Source organism: Thalassophryne amazonica, chromosome 6, assembly GCF_902500255.1.
Source record: "Thalassophryne amazonica chromosome 6, fThaAma1.1, whole genome shotgun sequence".
NCBI classification, from domain to species: Eukaryota; Metazoa; Chordata; class Actinopteri; order Batrachoidiformes; family Batrachoididae; genus Thalassophryne; species Thalassophryne amazonica.
In genome coordinates this window covers 103,107,906-103,119,962 of record NC_047108.1, presented here as the reverse complement: position 1 = coordinate 103,119,962, position 12,057 = coordinate 103,107,906, and the positions used below count along the sequence as shown (strand labels likewise).

General features: G+C 39.3%; 1 protein-coding gene across 4 annotated transcripts in view; it reads left to right on the top strand.

Moving 5' to 3' along the window:
• Positions 1-5,584, top strand: part of kdm5bb (lysine (K)-specific demethylase 5Bb) — a 60,954-nt gene extending 55,370 nt beyond the window's left edge. For 3 of the 4 annotated variants that reach the window (XM_034173035.1, XM_034173033.1, XM_034173031.1), the window contains 8 exons: positions 377-515; positions 606-785; positions 859-1,017; positions 1,121-1,606; positions 1,702-1,786; positions 1,923-2,131; positions 3,564-3,818; positions 4,289-5,584. In XM_034173035.1, coding sequence (XP_034028926.1) covers positions 377-515; positions 606-785; positions 859-1,017; positions 1,121-1,606; positions 1,702-1,786; positions 1,923-2,131; positions 3,564-3,818; positions 4,289-4,426 — 1,651 coding nt within the window. In that variant the 3' untranslated portion in view covers positions 4,427-5,584. The remainder of the gene's footprint in view (positions 1-376; positions 516-605; positions 786-858; positions 1,018-1,120; positions 1,607-1,701; positions 1,787-1,922; positions 2,132-3,563; positions 3,819-4,288) is intronic. The other variant, XM_034173034.1, reaches the window with a different exon arrangement.
• The last annotated feature ends 6,473 nt before the right edge of the window (positions 5,585-12,057 follow it).

Sequence of the window (12,057 nt, the reverse complement as noted above, 5' to 3'; positions counted from 1 at the left end):
CTTTTAATCGCGGAAATACAGTACCCACTTTCCTCAAATCAGTGAGTGTCAGTGCTGAACTTCATTTCGTACCTCTGTTAGTGGGCACGTCCAGACTGCTCTGTCAAGCACATGCAAGGAGTGTTTAATGGGAATACATTACAATGACGCAGGATGTTTTGTCTGATGTGAGCGAAAATCCGGTGTATACGGTGTTTATTACATGGAAAACCATACAAAAGCATTGGGCCTTTGCTTTTGTCCGTTAACTGTGAATATCCAGTTGATACAATGATGGTTTAGGCGACTTTTACTGTATACGATTTCAGAGATTGCAGACTTATTGTATTAAAGTTTATTACCTCAAGTGATGCAGTTGTGTTTTACTGCCCACCAGACCACCACACTCCATAGAGACTCTTACTGCTGCTGCTGAGAAAGCCTCAGTCATTCCTGCTCACCTCCCAACCTGTGTCCTCTTGAAAGACAGCATCAGAAAAGCCAGAGAGTGGCTTCAGGAAGTTGAGGAGCTTCAGGTTAGGACAATACATGAATGCAGGAAACATGTTTTCTTTGTCACTACATACTGTGTGAATCAAATGTGGCATTAAAACGCTGTTTTTCAGGCTGGTTGTCATGTACCAGTGGTAGACAGTCTGTCTGACATGGTGCTACGAGGACAAGCCATACAAGTACATCTAGAGCCTTTAGACAAGCTTGAGTCTTCAGTGGTTGAAGTTCAAGAGTGGAAGGAGTCTGCAACTTTGTTGTTTCTTGATAAAGACTCACCCTTTTCTTTACTAGAGGTAAAATCTCTAAACTGTTGGTTTCACCGTTTTGCTTCTGAAACTCTTAATACAGATGGTCCCCCTCCCCCAGGTTCTTTGTCCAAGGTATGAGGTTGGAAATGTAGGTTCCCCAAAGAGGAAGGCCAAGAGAGTGAAAGAATCACCTAAAAATAAAAAGAAAACTCAGAGGATCAACACTCTTAGTGATGTGGAAAAAGCACTTTCAGAGACCAAGGATTCTACCTCTGCAGTAAGTGTGATATTGTTGGATACAGTGTGCACAAAAGTCACTTTGCTAGTACATGTTACTACTGAGAAACATTCTGATCAGATTCATACGTTTCATTAATCAGATGTCAGTTCTGGAAGAGCTGCGGGTAAGGGAGATGGAGGCTTTCTCTAATCTCAGGGCAGCAAATGAGTCTAAGCTCCTTCCCACAGCAGACTGCATGGATCTGAAGGTGTGCGCCTGCCAGAAGGCCCCCATGGGAGCAATGCTTCAGTGTGAACTCTGCAGGGATGCGTTCCACAGTGTGTGTGTCAAGGACCCATCAGATCCCTGTGCAACACAACCCTGGCTCTGTCCACAGTGCCAACGATCAGAAAAACCTCCCTTGAGCAAAGCACTCTCTCTATTAGCATCCTTGCGACTCATAGGTGTGCGGCTGCCAGAAGGTGATATGCTGCACTACATGGTTGAGAGGACAGTTAACTGGCAGCACAGGGCACAGCAAATTTTATACTCTTGTAGCCTGTCAGAGGTGGAAGACAGTCTGCAAACTCCCCCAACGCTGACCCGCTGGGCGCCAGGCAGTCACAACACTCACAGCGACGCCAAGGTCATTAATGTTCTTACACCACTTATTTAAAAAGCAGTAGCAATTGTTTGAAAGTGGAGGGTCAAATTCATTATTTGCTTTATTTTTTTGTATAGGCTCCTTATTTGACTCCAGAGTGGAATAGGACGACCCACACGCAGACGGTCTTTTACACTGAGCAGAGATGCATACCTCTGCAGGGTCTGTGTCATCATATGGAGCACTGAAATACTCCAGAAATTAGCAAATATTTTCATTGTCGGAGTCTATGAATTTTACAAGAGATATCTTTGTTAATTGTACATGTTCTGTGCTGTTTTTTGTGTACTTGTGACAGAACTGAGTAAGGATTTGGAGGAGCTGATGGTTGAAGGGCTCCTGCTGCAGGTGTCACTTCCTGAAGTTCAGAATCTCTACCATGTCTTAATGGACAGAGCCACAATCCAGCACAAGAGCAGATGTATGTCACCACCACAAGACCAGTCCATCAATCTTAACAAAAGCATGAAATTCAACTCTCAGGGAAACAATCTGGTGCTGACCCAGGTATGTCAGGAATACTAGATGAAAGGAGTAAACCCTGTCTGTCATTGCTGATATTTGACACCCAATTGTGTATTTATATATGTTTTTGGTGCCAAAAAACTAATTGATGTCTGAAAATAGGTATAATCTGTGGTAGAAGTAGTGTTGTAGGGCATAAGGAGCAACTGGGAAAGCATTAAACATGTTTGCTTGTTTTTTCTTTTTTTTTAAAGTGATGTCTGGGCGCATCGTGAGACACAAAACACAAATAATCAGATGTAATATTCAGCAACAGTCAGCATGTGAGAATAGTGAAGGGGTTGGGAGAGGTGGAATATTGGAAGAAACTGGAGCATTAAGCTGGAAATGCATCTACCACCACTTTTGCACATCTGGACCTGCTCACGCCATGCATCTTTAATTTTGCAGATGGCTTTGTTTTTATATTTCATTACTGTATTTTGAAATAAATCATTTTTGCTTGAATGTGCATTCAGCTGCTCAGTTACACTCAACAAAAATATAAATGCAACACTTTTGGTTTTGCTCCCATTTTGTATGAGATGAACTCAAAGATCTAAAACTTTTTCCACATACACAATATCACCATTTCCCTCAAATATTGTTCACAAACCAGTCAAAATCTGTGATAGTGAGCACTTCTCCTTTGCTGAGATAATCCATCCCACCTCACAGGTGTGCCATATCAAGATGCTGATTAGACACCATGATTAGTGCACAGGTATGCCATCCAAAAATGTTATGTTTATATTTTTGTTGAGTGTATTTTGATGCCAGGCTGCAGTTCAAGCTAAACTTAAAATACAGTGCAGATTGTTTTCAGTTTAGGAAGCGAGGGGTCAGCAATTTCATTGGAGCGGGTTGAAAATTGATAAGAGCTGGGAGCGATGATGACTACAACGCATGCTGTATTCATGATCGCTCAATCTGCTGTGAACTGCAGCAGTCTGCTGTGGCTGTGCACAGGGGAGCGGAGGGAGGTGTTCTGCTTCATCAGCCATCCACTCTGGTCATCGCTCTGATATGGTGCAAATTATATCTAGGTGGAAAATGTAGTTGACAGTGGACGTGGTACAGCATGCAGTGATAGGGACCTCCTCTGCAACATAGATCCATAACATAAATCCCATGACAAGTATGTTACGCTCCAGGTATGCTTTATGGAGGAGTGGTAATAACTGCAGGTGTACCACATAGACTGTGTGGAGTAGTGTTGTGCATGCACACAAGGACTCATGTTATGGGAGGATAATAATAAATTATAATAGCAGGAAAGACAAATTTTGCCTGTTTTTAAAAATCAAGCCCGATTTCCTCAGTTTTGGAATCTTCACATAAATTGGGGACAAAAATCTGCAATGGGAGACCGGCTTTAGATGCTGCTTCTAAAAAGCTTCTCAGTATCTGTAATTTCCTCTGATTTTGTTCTCAGGATTCTGGTAATGATATTACGAATGGCTCTGAAAAGAAAGTCAAGCGGAGTCTGGAGAGGGAAACTCTTGAGCCTGATCGCAAAGGAAAGGATAAAAAGAACTCTCACAAAAGACGGAAGATGAATAAAAAGAACCTTCAGCACAGGACAACCTTGACATCGTCTCCTCGCTCTGATTTCTCTCAGTCTGATGACTCCGATGAGGAGATGGCTGTATGTCCAGCACAGAGGTGTCTTCTACCAGAGGGAGATGAGGTGAGAAACATTGATGGGGTGATGACTGATTCTCCTCCAAACAGTTCATCCCCCTTTTCTGTGAGGTGATTAACAGAAAAGTGATATTTTGTCATTATGACTTAAGAAATCATGATTTTAAAATTGTCTTTAACAAAATTATTTTTTTTTACAATTTATTTTCAAAAATATTCAATTTACTCATGCAGGGAGCTCCCCTGATCTGTTCCCCATCTGCATGTTTAGTGTGCACATTATGCTTATATTTTCTCAAAATATAACTAAACCCACTCTTTAAGCTACTTGGCTAACATTAGGCGATAGAGGGAGTTGGAGTTTATGCATGATTGATGTTATGTCGTCTTTACCCGTCTGTACATCTCTTAGCTTTGTTTACATTTAGAAATAAAGTTAAATCCAAAGGAAGCACTACAGATGTTACTATTGAATGTTAAATGACCTGTTTTCAAAAGCACATGTCTTGTCTGCAGGTGGACTGGGTCCAGTGCGATGGCAGCTGCAATCAGTGGTTTCACCAAGTCTGTGTTGGTGTTACAGCTGAGATGGCTGAGAAGGAAGACTACATTTGTGTCAGGTGTACAGTAAATGATGGACACGTGAGAAAGTAGAGATTTTCCTTTGAAGGATGTGAAGAGATCTAATTAGTCCGTTGCAACCCACCAGTCTGGGCGTGTCACTGATCCTGTATGTCCCTCACTCCTGTCCAACTCTTTTGTAACAATGGTGCTATCTCTTCTTTAAATTGTTGTCCAAAACTATAATGTTTAGTTATTTTTTTGTATTTTTACATATATATATTATATATATTTCTCTCTTCTTATGAAATGTTTGTGGTTATCTAAATGAGAGACGGAGAGAGGAAAAAAACAGGATGTAGTGTGGTGTGTGCTGCATGGGATTCCATTACAGTGGTACAAAGGAGTCTTACGATATGATGCACCCAGCAAAGAGCGTCAATAAAGGCTTAATATTATCTTTTTTTGCAACCTCCTTGCATGTAAAACCAGAACTACAGGGACACAAATCATGTTTTATATCCCTTTCCCTTCTCCCAAAATAAAAAGACAGCCTTTAATTTTCCTTCCATTTGGAATCCAGTGTTTAGTAATGCATATTAATATTATTATTGTTATTCCCGTTTTGTAGAATAGTTTTATTTATCTGAGCAATAATTCTCGTCTGGATTGATTTAAATGGTTTGATCTCCGCTGAGTTGTTTGTGTGATGTGCACAAAGCTACATTGATGGGCAGTTTACAACTGTAGAGTAGGAACGTAGCACGCTGCAGAAAAGGCACTGCTGACGTAAAACCAAGGCAGCATGTAAGTTGACACTCATGAATTCTAAAGAAGGTAGCTGAAAATGTTACAAGTTTCTATTGTGGAATAAATCCCTTTTGTTCTATGGAGAAGTGTTATCTTTTCACTTGAACATGGTCAAAAGAAACTACTAGGTGTCCTCATAAGTGATTACATCATGGTTAACCAATGTATATGTTGTGCTGTACATTTGTATCCCTCACTGACATACCTTACAGCATGTACACTTAACCATTAGTATGACTTTGCATCATTTTACATATAGTCAGGTTTATGTATTTTTGGACAGTGATATATATTTTTTCTTCTGTACAATATCACAGTGAGTTGAAATGATCCAGATGTGTTTGTAATGTGGACTTGCAGCTTTTATTCAATGGGTTTAACAACAATGTCACACTGACTACTTAGGAATTACAGCCATTTTTATATCTTAAAAACAACCCCAACTCAGAAACATGAGAAAAGTATGTAAAATGAAAAGTAATTAAAAACCTAGTGATTGTTGTATTTACTTTGACTTTGATTTAATGCTAGACAGTATGAACCCAAGATATTTCATGTTTTGTGTGGTCAACTTCATTTTATTTCTTAAATACATCTATTTATGCATTTAAGGCCTGCAACACATTCCAAATAAACTTGGGATGCTAAAGCATTTAACCACTTTGTAATGTTGCCATTCCACTTAAGATGTTTTGACAGTGAGGATACCAAGAGATGAAGTCTTTCAGGTGATATTTTGTCTTTCTGTTCCTGCAAATGTCTTCTAATGGTGTGCAACACTACAGGATCATTGTTCTATTTTTTTATTTCAATATTCTCTGTACCCTGTGCTTCCAAAGCCATGTCTTTGTCATATGTGCAGAATGTCGTTTTATATAATCTTTTTGAAAAATGCATGAACATCCTAGGAAAAGATATCATCTTGCAGGCAGCATATTTTGCTGTAAAATCTCAGTATACTTTTCTGCATTTAATGCTGCCATCACAGTAAATCACCTTTGCCAATGACATATACCCCCCCATCCCCCAGTACCATGACAGATCCTGGCTTTTGGACTTGTTGTTGCTAAGTCTGAATGGTCATTTTTGTCTTTGATCTAGAGCACACGCATACATTTCTTAAAAAAAACAAACAAAAAAAAAAACATTCTAGCCCGGAGACATAGAGACCACATCTGGACAAGGTGGCATTTAAGAATGTAAGTTCATATTGCAGTGGTTGATAAAGTATGACGGACCCTGTCTTTTGAACCTGTTGCTGATAACGTTCTAGATGGTCCTCTTTGTCTTTGGTTTGTAGCACACTATTCCATTTCTTCCAAAAAAGGTCTTGAATACTTATTTGTCTGACCACAATACATGTTCCATTGTACAGTAGTGTTCAGAATAATAGTAGTGCTATGTGACTAAAAAGATTAATCCAGGTATTGAGTATATTTCTTATTGTTACATGGGAAATAAGGTACCAGTAGATTCAGCAGATTCTCACAAATTCAACAAGACCAAGCTATCTTGATATGCACACTCTTAAGGCTATGAAATTGGGCTATTAGTAAAAAAAAAAAAAAAAAAAGTAGAAAAGGGGATGTTCACATTAATAGTAGCATCTGCTGTTGACGCTACAAACTCAAAATTCTTATGTTCAAACTGCTTTTTTAACAATCCTGTGAATCACTAAACTAGTATTTAGTTGTATAACCACAGTTTTTCATGATTTCTTCACATCTGCGAGGCATTAATTTTGTTGGTTTGGAACCAAGATTTTGCTCGTTGACTAGTGTGCTTGGGGTCATTGTCTTGTTGAAACACCCATTTCAAGGGCATGTCCTATTCAGCATAAGACAACATGACCGCTTCAAGTATTTTGACATATCCAAACTGATCCATGATACCTGGTATGTGATATATAGGTCCAACACCATAGTAGGAGAAACATGCCCATATAATGATGCTTGCACCACCATGCTTCACTGTCTTCACTGTGAACTGTGGCTTGAATTCAGAGTTTGGGGGTCGTCTCACCAACTGTCTGCGGCCCTTGGACCCCCAAAAAAATTTTACTCTCATCAGTCCACAAAATATTCTCCATTTCTCTTTAGGCCAGTTGATGTGTTCTTTGGCAAATTGTAACCTCTTCTGCACATGTCTTTTATTTAACAGAGGGACTTTGCGGGGGATTCTTGCAAATAAATTAGCTTCACACAGGTGTCTTCTGTCACGGCAATTACAGATAACTCCAGACTGTCTGTGATCATCCTGGAGCTGATCAATGGGTGAGTCTTTGCCATTCTGGTTATTCTTCTGTCCATTTTGGTGGTTGTTTTCCGTTTTCTTCCACACATCTCTGGGTTTTTTTTGTCCATTTTAAAGCATTGGAGATCATTGTAGATGAACAACCTATAATTTTTTGCACCTGCGTATGTTTTCCCCTCTCCAATCAACTTTTTAATCAAACTACGCTGTTCTTCTGAACAATGTCTTGAATGTCCCATTTTCCTCAGGCTTTCAAAAAGCATGTTCAACAGGTGCTGGCTTCATCCTTAAATAGGGGACACCTGATTCACACCTGTTTGTTCCACAAAATTGACAAACTCACTGACTGAATGCCACGCTACTATTATTGTGAACACCCCCTTTTCTACTTTTTTTTTTTTTTTTTTACGAATAGCCCAATTTCATAGCCTTAAGAGTGTGCATATCATGAATGCTTGGTCTTGTTGGATTTGTGAGAATCTACTGAATCTACTGGTACCTTGTTTCCCATGTAACAATGAGAAATATACTCAAAACCTGGATTAATCTTTTTAGTCACATAGCACTACTATTATTCTGAACACTACTGTATACCCCACCACCCCCCAGTACCATGACAGATCCTGGCTTTTGGACTTGTTGCTGCTGATAAGTCTGGATGGTCATTTTTGTCTTTGATCTAGAGCACACGCATACATTTCTTTCAAAAAAAAAAAAATCAACATTCTAGCCCGGAGACATTGACACCACATCGGGACAAGGTGGCATTTAAGAATGTAAATCCATATTGTAGTGGTTGATAAAGGTTTCCCAAAATATGACAGACCCTGTCTTTTGACCTGTAACTGATAACGGTCTAGATGGTCCTCTTTGTCTTTGGTTTGTAGCGCACTATTCAATTTCTTCCAAAAAAGGTCTTGAATACTGATTTGTCTGACCACAATACATGTTCCACTGTATGCCCAACCTAGAAGGTCCAAGCCCTTGCTGTGAGGCAGCAGTGCTAACCGCTAATCCACCGTGATGCCTTAATTTACATCAGTTAAGAAATTTGAACAGTATGGTAACTCTGGAATGACTGTGGAAGGAGAAGGAGATGCATGAGGGAAGACACCCATAACAACAGCATGCCTTTGTTGCTGTGACTGAAGAAACCAAGCACAGTACAACTTTTAGCTGTTGCATCACCAGCCACAGCTTCATGATAGAGTGGAACACAGAAGGGTTTTATACAAAAGAAAAAAGTCAGATCCAGGCTCGACTCTTCCACGTGCCTTACTGGAAAATGAAATTTCATGTCTTTTTAATAAATTCGTTCTCTGTGCAAATCATCTTCTGCGGTCCATCAAATCTGATGTTGACAGTATGGCCATGCACAGTGGGGGCAGGGCACCGCCTGTCTTATCTCACCGCTAATCAACTATAAAACTGTGATGCAACAACAAAAGTTGCACAATGAACAATTTTTGCAACCTCAGCAGCAGATGAATGTAACTGCTTGAGTGTTGTCGTGTGTCTTGATGGTTTCCCTCACAGCTCTCCTTGTATGGTCATTCAGTTTTTGAGAACTGCTTCCTCCAGACAGTTTCCTGTTGCTATTGATGTCAGATCTCAGAGCATATGCTGTTGCTGCATCCGTCACACTGCAGAACTATTCTGGTTGGCAACCACCCCGGCTGCTAATCATCTCCACTTCTTGAAAGTAAGTATCTGCCACAGTCAGATGAAACCATACAAGGGTGTCCCCTTGGCTTTATCCGGTTGTTGATCCTCAGCACTGAGGGACCTGTGCATAATGTAGCTGGCATTCCCTCACAATGCAACATACCTTAGTCTCTCCAAGGAACTGTTCATTTGACACAAAATCATTACAGTGGTACTTTCCAAAGAGAGTTGGTACCATCTTCATTAAGAATAATCCCAAACAGACACTCTTGACTCTTCACTCAGCTTCTCGGGTGCTGCTGTCAAGTCATTGCATCAAGATCACAGCGTAGTCTGCAAAGTTGCCGTCAGTGAGCTTTTCCTTTGCAATAGATAAACTAATGACCTCCTGGACCTCAGTCAGAACACAACACTGAGGAACACCAGAATTCACTTGGAGGTAGTCAGAGACCATAGGTGAGCCACCACTCCCAACCACTGGATTACTGCATACTGCATACTCAGCGCTTCAACCTGCATGCTTGTTCATGCTCGGGAAACATAATGGGGTTGCAACTGACACTTGTATGTTGTAAAATTTTTCCATACGTGCAAGGGATTGAGGATCTTTTAATGGATCATATTACTCTAGCTTTTCTTAGAAAATTGTAGCTCTGCCCATGCACTTTACCCCACCTCCCCCCCAACCCCAAATAAAAAATTAATTGCCAATTTTATATTAAAAGTGCACAAATGACTCACTGTGCTGCCCTTTTTTCACTGTTGAGGTTAAAAATATTTTAAGAAACACAAAATTATTAGTTGCAAGGAATAGAGGTTGCAGAAGTGGTCAAGACAGATGAGTTTAAGTACGAGTACTTCAGGTAAACTTTTCATAGTAACGGAGAGTGTGATAAGAGATGCGAAGTAGAGTGGCAGGAGTGATTTGTGATAGAAGGGTGTCTGCAGTGTTAACCCCCAAAACGTGAATCAGCTGCAACTCGGCAGTTATCCACAAACCTTAATTTCAAAACATGAACACTGAAAAAATATTACCCAAAACGTGAACGCAGGTCACTCCGGTAAATAGTCACAAATTCAAAGTTCACAGCTCAATAAATCTTAAGAGAAATGTTGTAGAAATACAAACACTAGTAGTTTCTAACCTCAGGAATGCAGACAAGAAGCTACAACCTTAATTTTATCTGTTCAATTGAAGAATTACACAGAGGTCAAAATTATAAATGCTCCAATCAAATTGAAAACTACACTACATTATTTGTCTGATCATAACGATCATATTTGATCTGATCATATTTGTCTGATCATGCTCCAGTTTTGGTAAAAAAAAAAAAAGTGATGCAAATTATTGGTTGAGATAATTGGATTAATAAATGGAATAGTTCTGACTATTCTGAATGGTTGGTCTCCAAAGTAAAGGTCAAACAAGGTCAACGTCCATTGGATTCTATGACATATGTTACCCCATAACATAACTAAGCATGATACATGGTCCAAACGATTCCTTTTAAACCCCTGTTAACTAATAATTAGCATTTTTTTTAACCAAAATTGGAACAACTTTAACTTTTCACCCCTGTACAAACTGAAAATGACCTTTGTCACCTTTTTTGGGCTGTTTTTACCCCATAACCCCTGAACATTCAGTCATAGTGGAATCTTGGAATCTTTATGATCAGACAAATAATATGGTGTAGTTTTGAATTTGATTGGAGCATTTATAATTTTGACCCCTGTGTAATTCTTCAATTGACCCCTACCTGGCCACCTTTTGAAAATTCAAGTGACTAGTCATTTTTTTCAAAAGAGTAATGTCTAAGGAGAATTTGTAGGGACCTAGTAGGGACCGTCTACAACGTGCAAAAACGAAAAGAGACACCAGAAAAATACTTAATGAATTCATTGGTATAAGGTGTGGTGTCACCAAATTCACTGAACACATCAATGGTTTCCTGCTGGTTATACTACAGCACTCACTTTGGAAAAATGCCTTTTTGAAAAATTTAAGGGAATTTTTCATTGTTTAAATTTTCAATAGTGTCATTGTTATAAGGTGTAGTGACACAAAAGCCATTCACGTTTTGGGAGATATTTTTCCAGTATTCATGTTTTGCAATTAACCATTTGCAGATAATTCATGATTTGCATCTGATTCACATTTTGGGGTTTAACAAGAGTGAAAAGTTTACAAGATGGTAGTGAGACCGGCTATCTTGTATGACTTGGAGGTGGCGGAACTGACAAAAAAGGCGGAGCTGGAGGTGGCAAAGCTGAAGACCTATGATTTTCCTTGGAAGTGATGAGGACAGAGGAGAGATTGAGATATAGTTTGGGCATGTGCAGAGGAGGGATGCAGGATATATTGGGAGAAGGAAGATGGAACCCAGGCAGCAGGAGAAGAGGAAAGACTATCTGATTAAAACTAGTATTTGAAGAGATTCAATAGAAGCAGATTTTAAATAAAACAGCAAATCTTTATTTTTATTTTTTATTTTCTTTACAAACTAGAAGTGGTCAAAATTGATGTTTTAGTTTTGAGAAATATTTTAAAGGATTAATCGGCTATTAAAATGATTGCTTGTCAATCATCCACTTAAATCGACTCATCAATTTTATTCCAGTTTCATATAATAGTAGATGTTTCTGAAAACAGGATTAGCAGTAATCTTAGCAAACATATAAATATTTTTGAGTGTTGATCAAGCACTTTGTGTGCACAGTATATAATAACTCACAGGATCCTCTTCTGGCCTCAGATGTCTACCGCCTCTACGGCTAGCTCTTCTTCTCTGAGTCTTGTACGTTGCTCAGGGATTGTTGTACAATCTGTGTAGTTGTATTTTCTTGGGTGGCTTCTTCAGAATTTCTCAAGACGTTCTTCAAATACTTTTGTTTTGTTGTCTCTGTATTGATAACTTCCTCAGGCAGAATGTGCCATTGCTTCTGAAATTTAGTACTCCCTCGATGACTACGGAGTCATATTTGTGGCTATTTTG